The sequence below is a fragment of the Equus przewalskii genome, chromosome 22, assembly GCF_037783145.1.
Source record: "Equus przewalskii isolate Varuska chromosome 22, EquPr2, whole genome shotgun sequence".
Classification (NCBI taxonomy): Eukaryota; Metazoa; Chordata; class Mammalia; order Perissodactyla; family Equidae; genus Equus; species Equus przewalskii.
The window spans coordinates 2,105,170-2,128,133 of NC_091852.1; the positions used below are offsets into that span (position 1 = coordinate 2,105,170).

The window sequence follows — 22,964 nt, forward strand, 5'->3', positions numbered from 1 at the left end:
ATACAGAAATCTGACAATGTCAGGTGCTGATGAGGAGGTAAAGAAACTGGGCACCTTAAACTGCTGTGGGAATGTAAAATGGTGCGGCCACTTTGGAAAACAGTTTAGCAGTTTCTTAAAAAGTTGACTATGCACCAGCCATATGGCCAAGTCACATGGGTCCTAGGTGTCGACCCAAGAGAAATGTCTCCACAAAGACAGGGAAACCACTGTTCCTAACAGCAAAAACTGCAAAAAAATCCAAATGTCCTGTCAACCAAGAAACAGACAGGGGCCAGCCCCGTGGCCAAGTGGTTAAGTTTGCACGCTCCGCTGCAGCGGCCCAGGGTTTCGCTGGTTCAGATCCTGGGCATGGACACGGCACCGCTCGTCAGGCCACGTTGAGGCGGCGTCCCATATGCCACAACTAGAAGGACCTGCAACTAAGATATACAACTATGTACCGGGGGAATTTGGGGAGATAAAGCAGAAAAAAAAAAAAACATTGGCCACAATTGTTAGCTCAGGTGCCAATCTTTAAAAAAAAAAAAAAAAAAAGAAACACATAAACGAAATGTAGTATATCCAGACAACGAATGGAATACTACTTTATAATAAAAAAGAACAAATTATTGATACATGCAACACTGCTAAACCTCAAAACACTATGATAAATGAAAGAAGCCAGGTCTAGAAGACTAAAGTGTGTATGATTCCACTGATACAAAATTTCTAGAAAAGGCAAAACTATCAAGACAGAAAACAGATTAGCAATTGCCTGGGGCTAGGGGTAGGGACAGGGACTGACCACAAATGGACAAGAGAGAACATTTTGGTGATGGAAATGTTCTAAAACTAGATTGTGGTGATTGTTGCACAACTGTATAAGTTTCTTCAAACTCAACGGTCTGCATATGGGTGAATTTTATGGCATACAAAATATACACAACATATAACTCAATCAAGGTGTTCAGAGAGAGAATCAGAACCGCCATCTTCTGTAGTCTACAGGAGCACTCAGCATCCTTTACCGCCATTGTCAGGAATAAATGTTACAGGTGTATCTTCAACACTGACAACTAAAATTTGTGTGAGAGGAGACAGGAGAAAAAAATAAGACACCAAATTGTATACGAACACAATCCAGAGGTATGTTCTGTTTCTCTTCTAGATTGTTTCTGCTGTTCCCCTTTAACATCTCATTCCCTTCATGGATATCATGAATTTCTTTTCTTGGACACAGAAAACTAAAAGCATGAGCTTTACAGCTTTCAGTTATAAATGAGGCCACAAAAAAATGACTACTGTTGCCTTTTCTATGAAAATGCCAGAAAAGTAAAAAAATATATTCTGAGACCATTTTTCCCATTTTATATGATTTCTCTAGTATTAATTATTGCAAATCAATTTGCTTTCCTGCTTTCATATATATAAAATCTGAATCTTCAAAGATGTACAATTTAGAACTTAATACTCTGAAAAACCAACATTTCTTGATTTATAGATACAAAATTGTTAAGTGACTTGGACATACACTTAACACCATTTTTGTGGCCCACTTGATGAGTCCATTATTCTCATCATCAGAAGCATAGAAGGAGTATATAACTATTTTTTAAAAGTAATTTTAAGAAAAAGAGGTCATGCTTTATCTGTGGTGCTGAAAACGTGTGGGATGCTTTTTGAATGACAAAACAACGTCTAAAAATCATGAGATGGGAATTCTGCAAAGTTCTGGAACTTGAAGTCACCCTCCTAATTCTTAAACATTCTCATTTCCCATTTTGCCCCACGACCAAACATTTTAGAGGGAAGGAAAAACCCCCCAAAACTTAACAATGCAAATAAAAGGAAAAATAACAGAGTGAAATAGATTAAAAACTTTATGTCCCCCAGCTCAGAGGTGGCCAACACTTGCTTCGGCACCTTGATTTTACATTAGTGAGCCAAAGAGAAACACTAATTTCACAGTTTCCATAGGTTCTCATGAAGACAATCGGAATTCTAAGAAATTATAGTATCCTCAATTCTACAAAATAACAAAAATTGAACGAACTGGAACAAATATTTGTACCCTGCTCTCAGTGTGGACAAGGCAAACAGCCCAGAACGATACAACTTCCTCTCCTTACCCAAGATTCACAGTGCTCTGTGTACATACCTATCGAACCTCCGATACAGGTTTGAGTCAACGCTGTTTTCTACTCTTCACAGTTTTTTACATCTCAACTGTAAATTCTTTGAGGACTGTTTTCCATTCACCTCTGTACTCTCTACTCCTTACTCAGGGTTTTTTATCTTGTGGATATGCAATGAAGTTAGTAAATAAACTGTTTAAATAAACATAGAATTTAATAAGGAATGTGTTATGAACAGAATTATAGGCAGTATTACATTTCTAGACTCGAGTTTCCAAATCACCCTGATTCATAAGTGTCAGCAGAATTTCTATGATGGGTTCCAGCCTTACTTGCAAAACATTAGACGAATTTATTTTTAAAAATCGCATATTCAAATAAAGACACTAACACTATTTATATGTATGTCAATCAAACTCCTATCTGTGCTTACAAATCAGGTAAAAGCATTAAAATGGATTCAGTTAATTCAATTACCCAATTTCCCACCATAACTTCCAGCCCGCATGTGTAAAGGGTTGCTTTATCAAAACAAGGCCCAGGCATGGAAACTCTAGTCCAGAGTAGCCTCAGGTAAAACGCATCCTATACTCATGTCCCTAGTGTGCGCTACCCTGGTTTGGATTTATTTATCACATGCTGCTTTGTAAATGATCTTTGATATGTTGAATGTTTTATCTCCAATGGCCAGAAATGACATCTCCTGTTTCTTTGGTATTTTCCAGCAGCTTCTTGCACAGGGCCTTATGTACAACAAATCCAAGAAAACATGTTGGCTGATTACACTGACTTGGGTTTTCAGCTCTCCTCATTATCTGAAAAACAGTCCTTTAATTTTTGTCTCTGTATCGTTCTATGCACATATAAACTAAGATCACGTAAACCGAGAGATCTGTGTGGGAAACTAACATATGACGGGCAAGACTGCGAGGAGAACAGAGCGGAGCTACAGTTTTCTAAATGAGATACTTTCAGAAAGCACTGCTGCTTTTAGACCAGTTGTCCTCCACGTGCGGGCGCAGAAAACTGCTGAGCACATGGAACCAGGGGGAGACTATTTGTCAGGATGTAGACAAAAGGCTTCAGAGTATCCACTTCAGATTTCTCACAAAAATAGAGTCAACTCAAGTCCGACTGTCCATAAAATGAAGCACTCTAAATTTTCAAGTTTCTTACAACACGGGACTTGAAAAGGTCACAAGAAAGTAAAATAAATTTAAGGCACTTTATATACACTATCTTGTTTGGTCTCCAAATCCACTCACTGAGCAGGCAAGAAAAGTTATCATTATTCTCATTTTACAAATGAGGAAAATAAAGCTAAAAAGCCAAGCGACAACTGGGAAAACTGACTCACAAAGGAACGTTAGAATAAAATTTTGAGAATTTAAAGAAAAAAATCTGAGCATCCAGGTGAAAAGACAGGTCACTCTGAAATGTCTTACACAAGACAATGGAGTAACATATTTAAAATACTTAAGAAAACATGACCCAAGGATTTTATGTCTAGTTGAAGTGACTTTCACGTATAAAGAGCACAAACTTTAAACATGCAAGAACTCAGGAAACATGGTTGCCCCAAGCTCTTCCTGAGAAATCTACTGCAGAACTGGCTTCAAAAAACCAAAATGACCGAAATCAATATAAGAGCGGATGATGAGCATTAAATATAGGATTTACTTGCAGAACTAAAACTAAGTGATTTTATCAAGGATACAGGGTAGTATGTAATCTCTATATATTCCGACATCATAAATACAGTACAGCTATCAAAGGTGGGGACAGAATGGAAAGAATACATGAAAAATACAGCCGACTTACTGACTACGTTAAAGGTATTATCTGGAAGTAAAAAGACAGTATTTCAAGTCACATAAGAGAAGAAAAGAGGGGAGGGGCAAGAAAAAGTTAATATCTAATTTCATCACTGCTCATAGCAGGCAATCAATACATAAGAGCAAAAAAGTAGACAAGAGAGGCAAAAATGTATTATATCAAAGTACCCATTAGAACAAAAATATAAGCCTTGTTAAATATCAAAAAATGGACCAAAAAAATCATAAAACTCTACGCAAGAATCAAAGCCAAACATATTCATTTTATATTGAATGTAAATTGGCTTAACTGGCCTATTAAATAAAAGGATTTTCAGATGAAAGCAAAAGTCAAGTGACAAACTCAAGGAGCACATAATTAGGTGGCAGAGTTGGGAGCAGTGTCAAACCTTCCTGATTCTGCACTCTCTTTATAGAAGGGATGAAAAAGATGCCCCATGACAAACGCTAGAAAAGTTCTACCAAATGTCCTTTAATGAAAACCTCTCTCATTAAAGAATAAAATAATTAAATAAAAACCTGGACATCAAAATGTTTTAAAAATGCAATAGCTAGGTATGACTTTATCAGATAACTGCCATTTTGGGGATTCATTCATCTACTTCATTCAACAAATATTTATGGAGGCTGCACGTGATCCAGTCCTTTTCTAAGTATTGGAGATACAAGGCTTGAATGTCATTTTTGCTGTGTGCAGAGACCCAGAAATATGAATGAAACACCTGTTGGTTAGACTTAAAGATACAGGCTACTGTCGGCCGAAGATTAACGGAAACAATGACAGGCCCTAAACTATATCGACACCAGTAGGTGCTACTAAAATAATGCATCTTATTGGTGCCATATCATACCAGGCACAAAACAGCAGCTCGTTAAAATGCCTAGGACAAGAGTGACTGTCAAGTAAAGCATGTGTCACAGGACTGTAACTAATGCTTCCTATAAAAGCAACTAGAAAGCCACGAAATTTTTATCTGCCCACCTCCCCTTTCCAGCCAAAGTCTTCATGTTTTATATTAAAATGGCTTTCATCTTTCATGGCACAGAAGAGTCGACGGCTGCTGGCATCAAATCTGCTAAAATCAACAATAGCATAATTATCTGCACACTTCCAAGTGTTTTCAAAATACACGCTGGTTGAGATTTTCCCAATTTAGACATGTGTGCTTTACGCTGGTGGTCTAGGACTGTCAACAGCCTGTATTAAATAGAACTTCTCAATTTTGCCCAAAGCATTCTTTTCCCAAGCAATTATTTGATTTGTTTATCCCTCATCTACTTTCACAAAGCGTCTGATGCAGCCTACAACATCCTCACATCATACTGCCGGTTTGTGACACCACTTTAATGGTACACTGACATGCCATGATACAGGTAAGGCACTTAGAACACATGACAAGTATCAGCTATTATTATATTAATAGTTCCATTCAAAGATTCTTTTTAAAATAATGTGAATGAGTGCATGATGGTGAGTGGATGACTATAATTTTCCCTGTTATGCTAGTCGAAAAGGGGAAGGAATTTTAGTACACTCAGAATTCTCAGAAGATTTTTTTCTTAAACTGCAGATTCTTAAAAAAATAAATCTACAGAAGAGATGAAAATTTAATGGTATAAAATTATACAGATCAGACTTCCTTCCTGAGGCTACCAAAAATACATTTTATCAGCAATTCTTCCACGGTTCAGCTTAAAAAAAAGAGAGGAAAAGCAATAAAAGGCCAAGATCTTGAGAAACCAGATCTAACTTAAGACCTGGGCACAGAGAATTCAATAAATTACGTATTTGTTAGAGATTTACAACAAAAAAAGGGAGACGCACAAGTAAGACCGAGTTCTAAATACTTCAGCAATAAAATAACAAATTGCATATTAACAGCACTGTAATTACTCCTTTTGTTTGGTTTCTTTGTAATTACTTTTAATAAATTACTCTGCCTCCCCCCATCCTTCAAGTAAGTTGTCATCCAAAGGCATAACCAGTACAACACAGGACACAAAGCCACTCACAGCTAGGGAGGGGGGCTGGTGCCTCAAGAGCTGCGACTCATTAGAATCCATGAAGCTTTCCTATGGAGATCAAGTGTCAACGAAGCTATTGTAAGAGATTATACTTATATAAACGTAAACGAGTTATCAATTCTCACTGGGCAAGAGCACCAGCGCCTGGGAAGCCACGCAACACGAATGCTGCCTCCGCTGCGTAACACTGGCTGCTCGTTCCTACCATTTTGCTAAATGCGACATACGTACTTCCCACAAGCTGAAGGGACTCTTGGCTCAGTACTCCTTAAATTCATCTTGTGACATCTTACCAAGCTTTGTATCCTGATGGCTCCATGGTCATGCCTAACATAGTTGCTGTCTGCAGTTACTGGTCCCAGAAAGAGTCAGATAATTTTTATTAGTCTTAAATACTGTTTTCCAAATATAAAACAGACCTTTGTCACAAAAGACAAACAGCAGCATTTTCTTAGTTTAAAATGTATACCTACCTTTACCATGTTGAATATTCCAACATTAGAATTGTAAAAGAATTCTCTTAGAGCATATAAAACTTTAAAGGGAGCAATAAATGTAGCAAAATGCATAAACTCAGTTGGGTTTTACATACAACTTAAAAAATCTGTGAATTATTATTCATACCAACATTACCAGTGACTGCAGTTCAGAATCAAGTGTGTGGAAAGAACAAATGAAATAAAAGTAGAGGGAAAATGCTCCAGAATTTAGGAAGGACATTATCACAAAGAAAATAACTCCAGCATTTTTCTCAAAGACTCAGAAAATAGAATTTATCATTTGGCTCCCACTATAATGGCCAATAAATACTATAAAGTCCACATTTTCACAACTCTCTCTCTAGATTTTTATGTTTCACTTGATATTTCAAGGAAAATTTTACCAAATTTTAAACAATTTTATGCTCAAGAGTATTGTTTTCAGGTTCTGGCAGTGAAGAAGAATTAAGGTAACCCTAAAGGGTGCTTTTGTTGGAAATCATTTGCTAGTGTTCCTTATGACTAACGGTAACAGAGGCCAGACAATTTCAGCCTTACCAAGACCACTCGCCTGGAAGCGAACACACATAAAGGACTGCTCGTTGGTAACAGTAGCCAATCTTAGTCTTGCTGCATTTTCAATGCTTTGAAAGTATGCCAATGAACATTTCTGACATCACCATACATACTTACTGATGGCCAGAAATGAGTATTCTAAAATTTTTTCTGTGAATATTATCAGTTACACATGAAGTGGGAAGGGTACTTCTTTTAAATCTGGAAATTGGAATTTTCTTCCTCTAAAGGAATCATAGGCGATTCATATGTTTTCCTCAAATAAACGATTTCACAAAATATTATTTTACAGTATATCCTAGTCCTTAAAATACTGATAAAATTATTAAAAACTTCATATTATTCTACGTGTATATATTCATAAAAACGTATTACTCCTCAATCCTTGAATGCGACAGATAATTTGTATTTTTCTTTGATTCAGTTAATGATAAAAGCAGAAAAAAAATGTGTGTTCTTCCTCCAAAACCAACAGCTGTTTAGTAAAATCTATTAACGCTATTTTTAAAAATATACATTATACAATTCAATGCTGCAATCACCATTGTTTAAGCTGCCCCTTGCAGAGCAGACTGATCCATTCTTCCTGATTGTTCTTTGTGTAGTTGTTTATGTTCTCCTGGCCTTTCTGTTGCACAAATTATTCAAACCAAATAAAAGGAACTCAAAATAATGAAAAAGGAAAAAATACCATAATGCAAAGAAAACCCATCTAAGGACCAGAAGCAAAAGAGAAGTGAGTTTTGTAATTTAAAATGAAGAAAACAAAAACTGTATAATGGAATTCAGTTATATCAGTGGAAAGAGGGCTAAAGTATGAAGATAAAACAAAATGGAAATAAATGTCAGAGAAGATAGAAGATGATGCACAAGAGAGAATGATGTATCTTCAGGAAGATAAGAAAGGAAAACAGTAGACAGCAGAGCTATCCAGTGGGTGGGTGGGAATGACACAACGCAGAAGAGCCGGCCAAGAAAGGCCGGGGGAACATCTTCCATCACTTCTCCGGTGGTGCCTCTCACTCACTCAGTGCACTTTATTTCCTTATTCGTTATTTTAACCCACAGCTGAGCACGGGGTAAGTTTGTTTTGCTTCTCCTTCTGAGTTCACCAAAAAACTCAACTAGTATTTCAAGTTACATCAGGCTGTGCCTACTACTTAGCACCTCTGAGATTTTCTTTAAGGGGGAAAACAAACAGCTCCTGTAAGATTACATTCTTTCTGTGTAACTTCTCGCCCAATGCCCGTTTCCACACTCTGGGCTTGTATCACTGCTCTTTGTTTTTCTTCCTCAGGCAGATCAAAAGACTCTGCTTTCCACAAGTCAGTAAAAATTGGAAGAAAAATTTTAAGACCCTAGCATAATTTGGGGGCTTTTAATTTTTTCAATTTTAATTTTTTAGTGAGGTAACACTAGTTCATAACATTATATAAATTTCAGGTGTACATCATTAGATTTCGACTTCCATGTAGACTACATCCGCCCTAGCATAGTTCAATACAGAACAGTTCACTCATCCAGGCTGAATCCTGCACCAGTCCTGAAGATGCAGATAGAAACTCGTTTTCTTTTTCTACAGTAATATAAAATGAACTAAAGCAGGAAATACCATAGTGTTATTTTAATGTTCTAGAAAAATACAGCGGCTGCATGAGAGAAGAAAAAGACTAAGATGCTTCTACTTGCAGCATGGCAGACATTTTAAAAAGGCTATTAAACTCAACAGAAAGTTAACCACCTACATTCCTACTAGTAACAGGTTCAAATCTCAGCAAAAGGTTAACACATGACCTCAGTTTGAATACTCATTACCACACAGAAGTCGATCTGTATTTCAGAATAGACACTTGGGGGCAATCGGGGGCTGCACCTTGGCCACCAGCGCAGGAGAGCTGGCTCTGGGTCTTTCGGAATTTGCTCTCATGCTCTTCCTTGGTGGCTGATTGCACTCCCTTTCACCTCGCGCTTCAAAATATCGCATGCTTTGCCTCAGCGAGCTCCGAACCCTCTCCTAGGCATGACAGGCAAAGCAGTGGGCAAAGGGCTCGGCTGCTGTGCAGAGCCGGGAGGAAAGACTGGAGACGCTGATAGTTAATATTCTCTGATACAACTCAGAAACGTCCCATCTTCTTGCCGTCCCCTCCTCCATCCTCAAAGCTAGTCAGCTTTAAGCTTCATTCCTTGAAAGGAAGTTTGGCACGTTGGTCCCAACCTACTTCATTTTCATATCCTCTTTAAAACTGCTGCCCACATTTTCTAAGAAAAGTCAGCCATGCATCCTCCCTGTAAGCTCCAACACCACGGCCTCCATCAGGGAGAGGCTCTGCGAAGAGCTCCCACTGTGGGGGAGGTAAAATCCTCAGTCCCCTCCCTTCTCATTCTCAGAAGGCAGTGGTCAGATCCTAAGTGTCACAGATACCGTTACTTTTAGTCCACATTTGGACAGTGATGGTACCTAACACTCTGCAAAGATAAGGGCTTCCCCTTCTATAGATGATATGCCGTGCGTTTGGATAATCTTATCTTTGGTTTTAAAAAAAAAATAGCTACAAAATATTTTTTTTTAAACACTAAGCGAGCCGTAATTATTCTTCCATCTTTGGACATTTTATGATCTCATTCATCGCCTCACATTTAAAAAAGACCTAAAGTATGAAAGGTAAACAAATACAACCTACCATAACACGGTGAAGTATGGTCAGAAAACTGAAGTCTGTTCATTGTGACACCTTTTCCTATTACCGTTGAACTAAAGTAACAACTATGACTCTTTAAAAAGGGAAGGGCTGTAGTGCCACTTTTCACACACTGAAGGTCTAGCTGCAAATGCCTATACTCCTAGGCCAGTTCTTTTTACAATTCTCTTAGAAGCTACCCTTGGTGCCCTCAAACGCACTCTGAAATGTTGGTGTCACCTTCATAATGATGTGCTTTGTGCACGCTCTCGGACACTGCAATGCCCATACTAAGGCAACACATCACAGAAGTTGGCAGCAATGCTATCAGCAAGAATTTGGCTTCAGAATCAGGAGTGATTCATCATACATTCTAGCAACAGAAAAACAACAGGCCGCTATTTTAATCCCTTGGTGCTATCAAGAATCAAAAAACGGGAAAATAATTAACCAAAAGCAACAAAAATCATACCTGCTGTAACATTTTTGTAGAAATATTATTCACTTTTAAGAATTTTCAATAAAAGTCACTTAGAAAACAGATTACTTACCTTATTTCATAATATTTATTACAATGACAAATCAACTTTTAACTTAATACGACTTCAGGAAAATAGGTAGTCCAAACTTCTGCAAAGTAACCTGTTGGAATTCTAAATTCAGGAAAACAATTTCTCATTTGCTTTACAGTAAACAAAATTCCTCCTAGTGTTTCAAAAGTCATCCACTTCTTCCATCTTCTCCCTCCATTTTTGAGATGTCTCTAAAATCTGAATGAGTGAGCGTGCCGCTCTATCTATCACAACCAGAGACGTCTGACACTGTGGGCGATTTATTCAGAACACCCCCACCCTGTTTTCAGAGACCCTAAGACCGCCATAGTAAATACGACTGGTCTAATATAAGAATGGAGCCCACTTACGTCCTGCTGCTCTAAGGAGCAGGAAACAAATCTCCATCCCAGGTCGTTCTCACTTCACGAGAACAGAGGATGTTGACAATCACTAGGAATACCAACCAACGTTTCCATAGAACTCTTAACGTAAATTTACGGCTTACTGTACATTTAAATAAAACTTTTTAAAAAATGCTGCTCTATTGTGTGACCCAGTCCGGGGGGCAGACGGGGAGACTGAGCGAGAACTCCACCCGGCGCGCTCTCGCGGGGAGCCCTACCTTCTCAAACACTTCTTCGGTCTCCCTTCGTTTTCGTTTTCGGGGTCTCCGGTTCACTCGAATCCATTTCGCGACCTGCAGTGGAAAGACCACGGAGCACTTTAAACAGGACGACGGGCCCCGAGGGCCGCCCGACAGCCTCGCCCCGCGCGCTCCCGCACCCTCCGGGGCCCGCAGGGGCCTGGGCCGCGCGGGGAGCGCGAGCCTCGCCCGTGGCCTCGCCCGCCGCCCCCTCGGGCGCGCCCCGGGGCAGGGCCGTGCGCCGCGGCCAGGGCGCCGAGGACTGCCCGCCCGCCCGCACTCACCTCGGCGCTCACTCGCCGCGCCAGCCCGCACGCCGCCGCGGCCCCGCGCTCCCTCTGCAGCGGCTGCGGGGAAGGGACAGAGTCAAGTTTACCCGGGGCCGCCAGCCCCTCCCCGCCCCCGCCCCGGCGCGCCGCCCCGTACCTCGCCGGCGGCAGGTGAGCGCGCAGCGGGCGCCGCGGCCCGGCCGGCCCTCCGGGAGCCGCGGGCGCTCGGGGCCGCAACCCCTCCGGCGGCAGGCGGCGGGCGGCGGGCGGCGGGCGGCGCCGGCGGGGGCGGGGCCTGCCTTAAAGGTATAGCCGCCGCGCCGCGCTCCCCGCAGGTCGCCCCCGCCCAGCCGGCGCGCCCGCTATTTTATTGTTCTCTTCGCGAACATCTCTCGTGCTCGTCCTGGGTCCGGCCCGCGTCCGCGCTCCCGCGCCCTCCCACGCCGGGCCGATCCGGGCGCGCACACCTTACCTTTCCAGCTCCCGCCTGCGGACCCCTGGGTATCCGCGAACGGGTTTCGTGGCCCCCGCGGGAGCAGAAGTGCTGCCCGGCCGCAGTGGAAAAGGCTTAGCTCGAGAAGCGCCCCCACCCCCGCAGCCAGCCTGAACTCACTCCTCGGGTCAGAAACCTAGGTGTCCAGATGGCCGTCGCGTAGGGCAAGGAACTTTCCTAATGGACTTTTCTCCGGGAATGGAGTAGATGCCATTAAATAGACATTTTTCAACGACCCTCTCCGGACTCCGCGGCGGTGGCAGGTGACCTCTTGGGGGAGAAGCCGGGAGCTTCTCCGGGAGTAAAAGGCGAGCCCCGTGCTCCGCCCGCGCGTCGCCGGAGCCAACGGACTCTGGCTCAGCGCAGCCGGCGCTGCATTCGCCCGGCCCGTGGACCCCCAACGCGACTGAGTAGAATTCCATAAGGGGACAATCTGTCCTCATAATTAGGGAGAAAGTTTCCACCTAGCTTACAAAAGTGTGCGATATCCCCAAGTTTTTCTGATCCCCAAAAGGCGTTTTTCCCATCCGCATGAGAAGTTGGTTGAAGCAGACCAGGGGTGAGCGCTTGGGGAGAAGAGTCGGGTCGCACTCCTGTTTGCTGATCTTGACCATCCCTTTAACTTTATCACATTTCTTTAAAGAAAATCTGTCTTGCTGTCTCTTTATTGCTCCTCCATCCTTCTTTCAAGATCAAAAGCGTTAGATCAAAGCCAAGATCAAACTCACTACTTTAAATAGAAGCAACTCTGCCGTGGAGTATTTTACACAAAGAAGAGCTTCTTAATGGAGACATCAGAGTGGAAAACTTTATTTTATCCCTTCATCCCATATTCATAACTAGACTACTTAAAATTACATTGATGATGCGCTTCTATTTCCTAAAATAAACAAGTCTGCTCAAATGGGGGATTCTTGACTTAGTGTTTGTGTTTCCAGGAATACAAAACAAAAACTAACTCTAGAGAGTTAGACATATTTACCATTTTGTATCATTGCTAGCTAAGTGCTATGAAATGCATACTCATTTGCTAAATATTTTTCAGTGTTGTCGAATAATGTACAACCATCATATACAATTTTTCTGCTGTAAAAGAAATGCATAAAAATAGTTAATGGCCCTGCAAATCTTGGGTGCACGTACACATAGGCAGGTAAAAATTACAAATGATGCAGTGGACTATGCAGAGCTGCTTAATTTTAAATGGAAATAAAACTTTGAACTATCTAAGCTTCCATGCTACTAATAGTTTCAGAATCAATAGAAATCTATCACTGGCTGACATTTCCCTTACCCACTCTAGTTTTTTACCTTGGGAATTCACTATCCCTAAGAACTCTGATAGGAACAGTTCAATGTACTAAAACAGTGCTTCCTAAATGGACTTTTCTTAAGTGTCCTCTTTGTTGATTCATCAACAATTTTAAAACGTGTAGTCTTAGAACAAAAAAATAAAAATAAATTCCAACAATCCAGTAGCAGGAATAAAGGTAACTACTGCAAATTAAATCTTATACATACAGACTTCTATGAAAATCTGTTGTTACAGCTGGGTAGTTACTACTTGAAGGTTTTTCCCCCCCTTATAATTCTCATCCGGTTGAAGTCTCAAATACACACACACACACACGCACACGCACACGCACATGCCATCGGTCCTCACTCTCTAAATGCCATAGAGTCAGTGTAAAGATCTTAGGAACTGAGACCTGGGAACCTCATCTTGCTGCCACTGACGCTCTCCTTTCTTCCCAGCACCCAGTTCATGGAGAACCTAACAGTTTTGGCAGAAGCTGAGCAAAAGAGACATCCTACTGTCACTCTCCTCCTCTAGGACTTTGGGTAGCAAAAGCTGTGGTCCATTCTAAGTGCCTCTTGGCTCTGTCTCCTACTTTGTGCTCTTGCCCTCCCACCCCCACTCCCAGAATCAATCCTCAACAGAGAACCAGAATGATATTTAAGAAGGTAGTTCAAATAATATCACTTCACTTTATTGAGAATGCATTTCCTTCTCTTCTTTGCCTGGCTGGCTCCTGCTTATTCTCTAGTTTTCGGCTTAAATAACACTTCTCCAGAAAGGTCTTTTCTCACTCCCACATCCAAATTGTGTCACCCCACTATTCTTTCTAATAGCATCCTATTTATTTTCTTTAAAGTGCTTATATTTTGTAGCTATTTTAAAATTTCTACTTTTAATTATACTTTATTTTTTAGAGCAATTGGAAAAATTTGTGCAGAAAACACAGAGTTGCCCAACATAACACACAATTTCCTTTATTATTAACATCTTGCATTAGTTGGGGCATTTGTTACAAGTGATGAACCAATATTTGATACATTATTATTAACTAAAGTCCATATTTTATATTAGAGTTCATTCTTTGTGTTGTACAGTTCTGTTATAGCTATTTTTTATTAATTTATTGATTGTCTATTTCACCAACTGGACTCTAAGGCCCAGGAAGAAAAATATGCCACCTATTTTGTTCTTGACTTTTGCCCAGTCACTAAAAACACTGCCTGGTACACAGTAGATGCTCAGTCAATCTGTAAAGTAAGTGAATGGAAGGAAAAGGAACCAATGACCGGATGAATGGCAGATGAAATTTGAAGGACGGGAGTCTTAAGATGAAGATCTTTCTAATTAACTTCTGTTTGTTTCTCTACTAAAATACCTTAATTTGTAAAGAGCAAAGAATTGTGCATTTTTTTAAAAGAGAGACCATGGGACATCAGTTACATTGCCAGAGTACTTCTAAAATGACCTTTAAAAAAAAAAAATAGAAATGAGAAACAAAGGTTCCTAATTCCTTCATATATTAATCACTAAAATTATATTCCAAAATGGTGCTAGGAGCTGAATTGAATCTAGAATGAAATGTTGACATATTGCACGACACTGGGAAAATATTCTTTTTGACTGTGTTCAAGATAGCCTCAACACATTTCTGCTTTTGTGTCCCTAAATCCCCTTTCTTCAGGGGCTGACCCCGTGAAGGGACGGGAAGGGACGATGGAGGGAGACTCCTTGTTAAAACTGGGCTTCTGTGGTTGGAGGTAGATAGTCTAATACTCATCTTTGAGAATGTGGTGAAAGCACTTCAAAGCTATCTTTTAAAAACATATTTTCTGTGTGAATTATATCTTTAAAAACGCTTCGTCTAGTAGAGATGCAAGTTTGAAAAGGAAGTTGTTGTAAGAAACTCTCTTGTCCAAGCAGTTTATAATAGCTGAAGACAATTTCAGAGGCTGAGGAAAATGCCATTGTTTTAAAATAAAAGCATTACTTAACCTAGTGGCTGAAGATTACTTTTGGAGGGAAAACCTTTGTCTACTTTCTCCTTCTTTTTAGTTGAGAGGAAAGGACTCCTTTCCCTGGAGAGTGACAGTCATACCAACTTCACACTGTTAACATGTGTGTGTCCCTGCAATGAGGCACAATCCAGAGGAACGAGGAGCAGTCACCCAGAAGGCGGAAAGGGCAAACAAGGGGAGCCCTTTAATTAGCCCAACAGCCTCAGATGGTAAACTACACTCTTCTGGGCACAGCAGAGGGAAAACTATCTGGTATAAGAAGTCAAAAGACCTTTTAACACCAAACAAGCTGGAGAGGTCCAGAGCTTTTGCTGGTTTCAGAAAGGCTCTATAGCCAACATATATTCGGGGTCAATTAAAAAGTGTGAGTCTACACAGGACTGAAAATAAAATCAAGGTTAGTTTAAGTTGCAAATAACAAGTAAAGATTAGAGGCAAAGTTATCAAAAGATTATGCCTTTAAATTTTGCTCCATTGTTTTAAAATATAACATTCCTTTATTTGATTTTAGAAAAATTGTAATTTGTATTATTGCCCATTTTGTCTCTGTGTTAGAATGAATGCCTAATTTCCTTCTGAAGAGGATCTTGGCCCTGCCAAATGGACCTCATAGTGGAAGTCTTTATAAAGCATAATTGTCAAAAAAGGAAATCCATCCCGCATTTGCTCTGCAGTGAACTAGCTAACCAAACCTCTTCCTCTTAGTAACCATAGCCCTGAACCACTTTTGCTCAAAAGCTTTTAGAGCTTGCCTGAGGGAACATGCTCAGTTCTTCCGTCTTGACCCCCTCAGAGAACCTGATGAAGCTTTAGCTATCAGCTATTGGCTCCCTAGAAAAAGCGCCGCCCCCCCCCCCCCCCCGCCCCTTTTCAGAGTTGTGAAGATCAAATCACACACCAGTCATCAGAAGGTTCACAGGTTTTTCTGATGCCCAAACTCCTATCCTAGATCCTCTAAGATCCTCTTGGATTACGGCAGACCACCGTACAGCTGGCACTGGGCTGCGTCTTACTGGTGCTCTGTGAAATTCCTGTTAGTGCATTATGTTCTGGTAAGAAGCCATCAACCTTTATTGAGGTGCATTATAAGAAACAGCCCCATAAAATCCATCACAATGTTTACTGTAAGGACGGTTTTAGAGCGTTGTTTATTACATTAAATAGTAATTTTCTGTGAGGACCCGCAGGAAAACTTCTCCTGGGTATCAACATCAAGAAGAGTCGGACTTAGGCAACTGGCTTGTTTCATCTCATGAACACTGCAAATTGATCCCTTTTCCCTCTTCTAGAAAGCTCTGTGACCCTCCTCTAAGCCAAGTAGAGGAACTTCAGGGGATGCATATTGTATGCTAATTTAATTCCTGGCCTCATCTTCTTTTCCTACCATTATTTTCACGTTGCTTCATTTTTCTTAATTTATTTTTATCATGCCATATTTTGCTTTGGAAGCTGCCTTAACTCTGTTTTGGACAGGAGGAATATGAATAAATAAAATATTATGGGTTTATTTCTTTTTTCTGTAATTTTCTTTTTCTTTTTTGGGGGGAGGAGGGGGTCTGGAAAAGTTTTATGGTTTGAGTATTTCTGCCCGATAACAATACTTAGAAGTGCAGAGTAGAAGGTAAGCAAGTATGCTTATACCTAATTATAAAAATCAAGGAGAAGAACTGTTAAAAGATGAAACCAAAAATAAATATAACACTATACGAACATCACACAGGACTGATATAAAAATGTTAACCAACCAAGTATTTTATCTCTTTTGATATCAAAACCAGAGGAAATGGGCTTCGATTGCAGGAAGAAGAATGTGAATTGGACATATGGCTAGGTTATTCACTTAACAAACATGTTGAGTGCCTCCTACAAAACAGAGCCCCAGACTTGGTGAACACAACGATGAACAGACATCATCCCGGGGGGGTCCTCAGGACATGGTGGACTAGGCAGGAAAGCGGCATGGTGTAAGCAGCGTGCGACAGCCTGGCTGGGTTTGAATCCAGGCTCTGCCACATTAGCTGTAAGCTCTCTCTAAGCTCTTTCTCACAGAGTTGTGAAGATCAAATGACACCTGTGGTGTGCTTACAGTAGGAGGCAGCTGTTATTTATAAAATTCTAGACTACTGGAACACAACGTCACTAGAAGCTGGAGGGAAGTGACCTGAAGACAGACGAGTCCTGAAGGGCTGCGTGTGCCAGGGAACCTCAGCACTGGGAGGAAAAACCAGAGTGGCCAGTTTGTACAGGACTCAGCAGTTTACAAAGTGCGTCTTGCTCCTCACAGTCTCATCTTCAGGACGAAGACACTGATCTCAGGGAATTTCAGTACCTTCGGTGCTCCGTACTGTGGAGCTTCGAGCCCCAGCTGGAAATGCAGTGCTCTTCCTACTCCAGCACTAGAGCTTAGGGAACATCCAGCACGCCGCCTCACTTCAAATATTTGCTTATAATGTGGATCAGCTCAACCTCAGAGCAAAACACAGCCTGTAAAATATAATCCCACCCCGTAAAAGTCTATGGACAGAGCCATTTGAGGAAAGAGATACTAGTATATGCCCTCAGCACCGGTACGACTGCACTTCTCCACAGGAGCTTCACATGCATGCACACCGGAACCTCAGAGTTTCACAGGTGAAATATAAAACTACAGGGTGGCTTTAGATCAGTGCTTCCCACCCTGCCTGCTATGAAAATCACCTAGGAGGTGCACCAATCCTAATGCCCAGGTGGCACTCAGGCCACTTACATTCACAGTGCTGAGCTTGGGACCCAGGAGTCAGTCATTTTTAAGGTCCCCTCCCGACCCCCTAGTGATTCCAATGTGCAGACTGGTTTAGATCATTTTAATGATGACCCATCTCTAACTGGTTACTATGAAGAAATTCCAGATGTTTGGGAGACATCTAAATTTTAAGGTCAATGCCACAGAGGACTACCACCCATTATGTTCTATTACGATAAGTCCCTTTGGGCAGATGGCAGACACAGTGCTGGGCAGATGGGCTGTCGGGCTGACCCAAGATAGCATTTCCTATAGCTTACACTTAGGGATTAACTTCTGGGCAAGAGCAATTAAGCATACACACAAAAGAACTAAAAAGAAGTGAAAGATCTCAACACTAACCCAGAAGGGAGGCAAGAATGGATGGATATTTGACTTTTTTAGAGTTTTTTCCAGGTTCACGGTTAATGCAATTCTGAATCCTGAGTGAACAGACCATAGATCCTTGTCTTCAGGTCACCAGATTGTAGTGCTGAGCTGGAAGGCTATATACATGAGGTGGTATTCCCCATTCATCCCCTGTTGACAATGTTCTAATTATGTCAATGGCTGCCACCCATTCCCTGGAAACAGTCATTTTGCTTCTGGAAGATGGCTGACTTGGATTAGGGGACAGTGTGTACCAACAGAAAAGACCCTCTGCCACATGCAAAAGCTACTGTTCCACACAGGAAGCAATGGGTTGACTTCCTTGAGTCTTGGGCACAATGCTCTAACCAAATGGGCTTCTTTATTTAGAAAAGACAGACACTACATTGATGCTATAGGAAAATCACTGTGGCAAAATGCCTTAAAAAAATATTAGTTACTAATTAAAAACACAAAACATATATGTTAACATTTCACTAGTTTGAAAAGCAAACGCTCATGTCTAGGTCCCTTTGGTTATTCCCTAAGATGGAGTGGGTGACATGGAATGTCCCTGCTCCACGGTGCCTTTAAAGGAGGCTAGGCATTGGGAGTCTGTGGCCCCTGGCATGTCTGTTTTTCTTTTTCCATCATGTCTATTTTTAAAAATCTTGGCACTCAGACTAGGCTGCCTATCATCTGGCCTCACAAAGGAACCCAATGAAGTCACAATTTGCAAACAAGAGGAACGGGCCTGAATCATCCTACCTCTGTTAAGAAGTAAGATCACACACACACACACACACACACACACACACACACACAGTAAGGAAAGTTTATCATAATCGGGGTGGGGGGGGGCGGGGAGTTGCCATCCCAAATAAAATAATATATGAGAAAGAGCTATTTTCCAGAATGTTTGCTCACCAAACATTTAGATCCATACAAGAAGAGTTCCAGGAAAACAATGGGAAGGGCCAGAATTAATTGGCTGCTAATCTCTTTACTCTTTGTAGGATGTTTCCTCCAGCCGTGGATTAAATCAATGTTAATGCTACACAGGCCCGGCTGTGTCCATATTAGGAAAGCCCTAGCTCACATCTCTCTCTCTCTCTGTGGAAAAAGGATCTGTCCTCCTTCCCTTCCCTCTGCTTCCACCCCTGTGTGTGGAGGTGGGAGAGCAGGAGCCGGGGAATGTGAACTTGATCCAGCATTGGTCAGCCAAGCAGCAAACTTCATTGTTCTTTAGATACCAAACATAACTTCTTTCTATTAGGGATAAAGCCAGTCATTCTGCACACAACATAGCTTTTGTGCTCAGTAGCATAAGAGATGGAAAAGAACCACAAAGAACGTTAGAGCTTTATTAGACCATCATAAACACCTCCTAACATGCAGAATTTAAGAATCCACCCAGTTACTTTACATTCATATTAATATTAGGCATGTTATACTCTCTGAGCCCTAACACTCTTCCGGTCATTTGATTACTTAATAATTATGAATTTCAATTTATAGTGCAAATACTATGGTCTGTTTTAGCTTTGCCTTCTATTTGAGCATTTCTTATGTCACTGCCCTGCTCTCTAAGGTTCAAGGGCAATGGCAATCATGCCAATGTACAACCAAATGTGCTGCTGCTGTTTTTAAGAGCTGTCCTATGAATATGGCTTAACTATCTCTGTACAAAGTCACGTGTAACGGGAAATACACATTGAGAAACTAGACTCAGGCACCTTCTCTCCTTGCCTAGAAGCTATGTGACCTTGGGTATGTCACCCAAAGTCTCGGAGCACATGAAATGGAGATAATGCTATCTGCCTCACAGATCTGTGAGAGCTGTGGTGAAGATGAAATGACATAGCACACAAAGCAAGAGGCACAAAGTAGACCAATAAATTTTAATTCTCTTCCTCTTTCCCCTCAGCAACAAAAGCCTGTCTGGTATTTTGAACTTAACTAAACTTTCAAAGGTCTCAAAATAACTGAGTTGTGACATCATAATAAAAGCCTGACGTGACCACCACACAGAATCGATGCCATTGGATGGAGCCTGCAGAGACACAACACGTCTCAGCCGCTGCAAACAAGGAGCTGTCCCTTTCTGAAGGACTGGTGGACACAAGGAAGCAAGTTCTCTCTCTTACATGCTTTCTTATAAAGGAGATCATTCCGTGTCTAGTCCCATCTCACTCAAAACAATAAGCCCTCCATTGTTACAAAAAGATCACAAAATGAAACTTGATATTTCTACATTGTTCTTTGAAGGTACCAGCAGGACCAGGTGTTAGATGCAAAAAACCCCTGCTAAAATCCTAATAGTAGCTACATGCATTTAAAGCCAATGTAATCTGAAGAACTTGGACTTTTCAATTAGACAGACTTGCTTTTCAGTTTCCTCATCTATAAAATGGGTATAACAATAATGTCTATCTTATAGAGCTGTGACCAGAAGAAATAAATAGCTATTAAGTATAAAGCACTTAGCATTGACCTTACTCAGAAAAATGATAGCCTTTTCTTTCATTCTGATGTTCTAATATGGAAAATAGTATACCCCCATATACTTGGGGGTGGGGAAAGAGAAGGATTAAATGAAAAATATAATTCTAAGAGAGTTACACAACATATATATTCTTGGATTTACCCATTTACAGCTTCATTCAATAGAAGCATTTATGCAAAACCCAGGCAGACATCCCTCAATTACAAAACCAAGGACAGTGATGAAGAAGTACAATTTGAGGAAGAGAGAGCCAGTGAGAACTCCGGAGTAGCCAACTCTGTAATAACTGCAACTAAGAAGAGTCTTAAAGAGGACGCATCCTCGCTTGGCCGCATGGGACATGAAAAGAGACGGCACGCACAACTGAGGAGGAAGGAAGAGAACACCAAGAGAAAGAAGATGGAGTACCTGGAGAAAAGGCCAGAGGAGCCGCTGGACGGGGAGGCGACTTCTCCCCATGGAACAGGCCACAGGGGAGCAGGCCTTCTCTCCAGTCCAATCTCAACATCACTTGTTGCCCTAGGGCCTCAGTCCCCACTTCTGATGTCTTGACTCTGGCCTCCCTTCCGTGCATTTTCATGCCAATAAAGTTGCTGAAATTAAGAATTGAGTTGTGAAGCTTTCTGGCATAAATAATGTCATATTGTAAAGTCGGGGCTCATAACAACCAGTATGCCCTTAACACTCTTAAGAAAAACCATCTGATCTATATAGCCCTCGATGTGCTTTGAAATTTCCCTTGGCCTACAAAGGAAAATATTTTTAGCATGTAGCACACTTTGTAACAGACATATAAATGCACTGAAAATATAATTTTAGGAAAGCATCTGGGTTTGATCATTTCTTGTTATACCTCAATCCCAAATACATTCTACTTTCTCAATATAAGGAACAGTGCAACGTTCTGCTACAACCTAAGCAGCCATCACTGTGGCAATTTCTCATAAACATTTCATTACTGGATCTGTTTGTTTTTATTTTTAAAGGAGCAAATACTCTAATGATTTAAATATAAAAGCAGCATAAAAAATAAGGTGCTCCTTCTGGAGCATTTGGCCATGTTTTCCCCTCCTTCAAAAGGCAACCTGGAACTCACTCGACGTTTTTCCCCAAAGTCATTTAGGCAACAGACATAAACAAGTACTTATTTTTATGTCTCAAAATATATGCTAGAGATAACAGCTGCCACTGTCCAAGGTAAAACTCACCTGTAGTTTTTATTGATCTGCAGGAATATCGAGACAGTGACAACTCTAGCAAAATTTTTTTCATCTCCTGCTGGTAAAACTGGTTAATATCTGTGAATAACTGATTTGAATTAGAAGCAAATGCCTATTCTTCAATGATCAACCAGCATAAATGCTCTTGTAGATTGATTATTACTTAAGATTTCTCTCAATAATCTTTCAAATGGCAATTTTCAAGTGGGAGAGAAGAGAAATGCACAGAGTTTCTTGGGAGTATATGTTTGTAAAACACCACTCAGGATGAAGTGAAACTTATGAAAACTCTCTCAATACCACTCCAAACTAAGGGGAAGTTTTCAGTCTGAAGGCAGTTCAGCAGACTCTCAGGGAGAAAAGGCAGAGACTTAGAGGAAAAGTAACTTTCCTCTTCTCAGAGATGAGCTCAGGCCTCAGCGAGGTACCAGGCACAGCATGTAGTGACACGAGGTGCAAAGTGGCTCTGGCCTTCACCCAGGCCATCTCCCCTCATTCCCCAAAGAAGCAGTGAGGACTCAGAGAAGGCAAGTGGCTCGCCCACGGCCACACAGCTTAATGATGTAAGGCTGCCTCCAAAGTTGCACCTAATGTCTCAATCGCCTCCTTCATCCACTATAGGATTAAGCTTGCAGAACAAAACTTCACTGCAGCGCACTCTGTGAATACAGCAATTTGGATATAACACACTGACTCTCCTCCTCCACCATCCTCCACTCTTGCTCATTAACCTCAAAATAATGCAGCCTTGCATTTTATGCATCAAATTGTCTGGACCCCACTTAGAGTGCAATGGTGGCGCTTATAACGAGACAGGATCAGAAGCAGAAAACCCTGAGCTTGTGAAGGCCCAAGCTAGAGGACTGACCTGGAAGGACAGGGTCTTCTGCTGAAGGAGCTGAACACATTCATTACCGAGCATCAATAAATCATGGACAACTGCCACACAGAGAGACGTGTGTGATGTGAATGCTGTCCTGGTTAAGCACATGTTTGGATCTGGGCAGTTTGACAATCACTGACCGTCAGTGACCTGTGATACACTTGCTGGCTGGCCACCACCAGGCTGTGCCCCTGTCACTCTCCCGCTCTGGGTCAGCATAGGGGACAAAATGAGGGCAAAG

At 41.3% G+C, this 22,964-nt stretch overlaps 1 protein-coding gene across 30 annotated transcripts in view; it reads right to left on the reverse strand.

The window, feature by feature from the left end:
- AOPEP (aminopeptidase O (putative)) overlaps positions 1-22,964 on the reverse strand; it is a 376,610-nt gene that overhangs the window by 108,750 nt on the left and 244,896 nt on the right. For 28 of the 30 annotated variants that reach the window (XR_011531426.1, XR_011531425.1, XR_011531428.1 and 25 more), the window contains 2 exons: positions 11,192-11,254; positions 10,887-10,961 (listed from right to left, as the gene is read on the reverse strand). Coding sequence is in view for 24 of the 30 variants with exons in the window: in XM_070589922.1 (XP_070446023.1) it covers positions 10,887-10,961; positions 11,192-11,254 (138 nt within the window). In the remaining 6 variants the exon portion in view is untranslated. Of the gene's footprint in view, positions 1-10,886; positions 10,962-11,191; positions 11,255-16,033; positions 17,469-19,464; positions 21,214-22,964 lie in introns of those variants that run through there. The other 2 variants (XM_070589941.1, XM_070589940.1) reach the window with 2 other exon arrangements.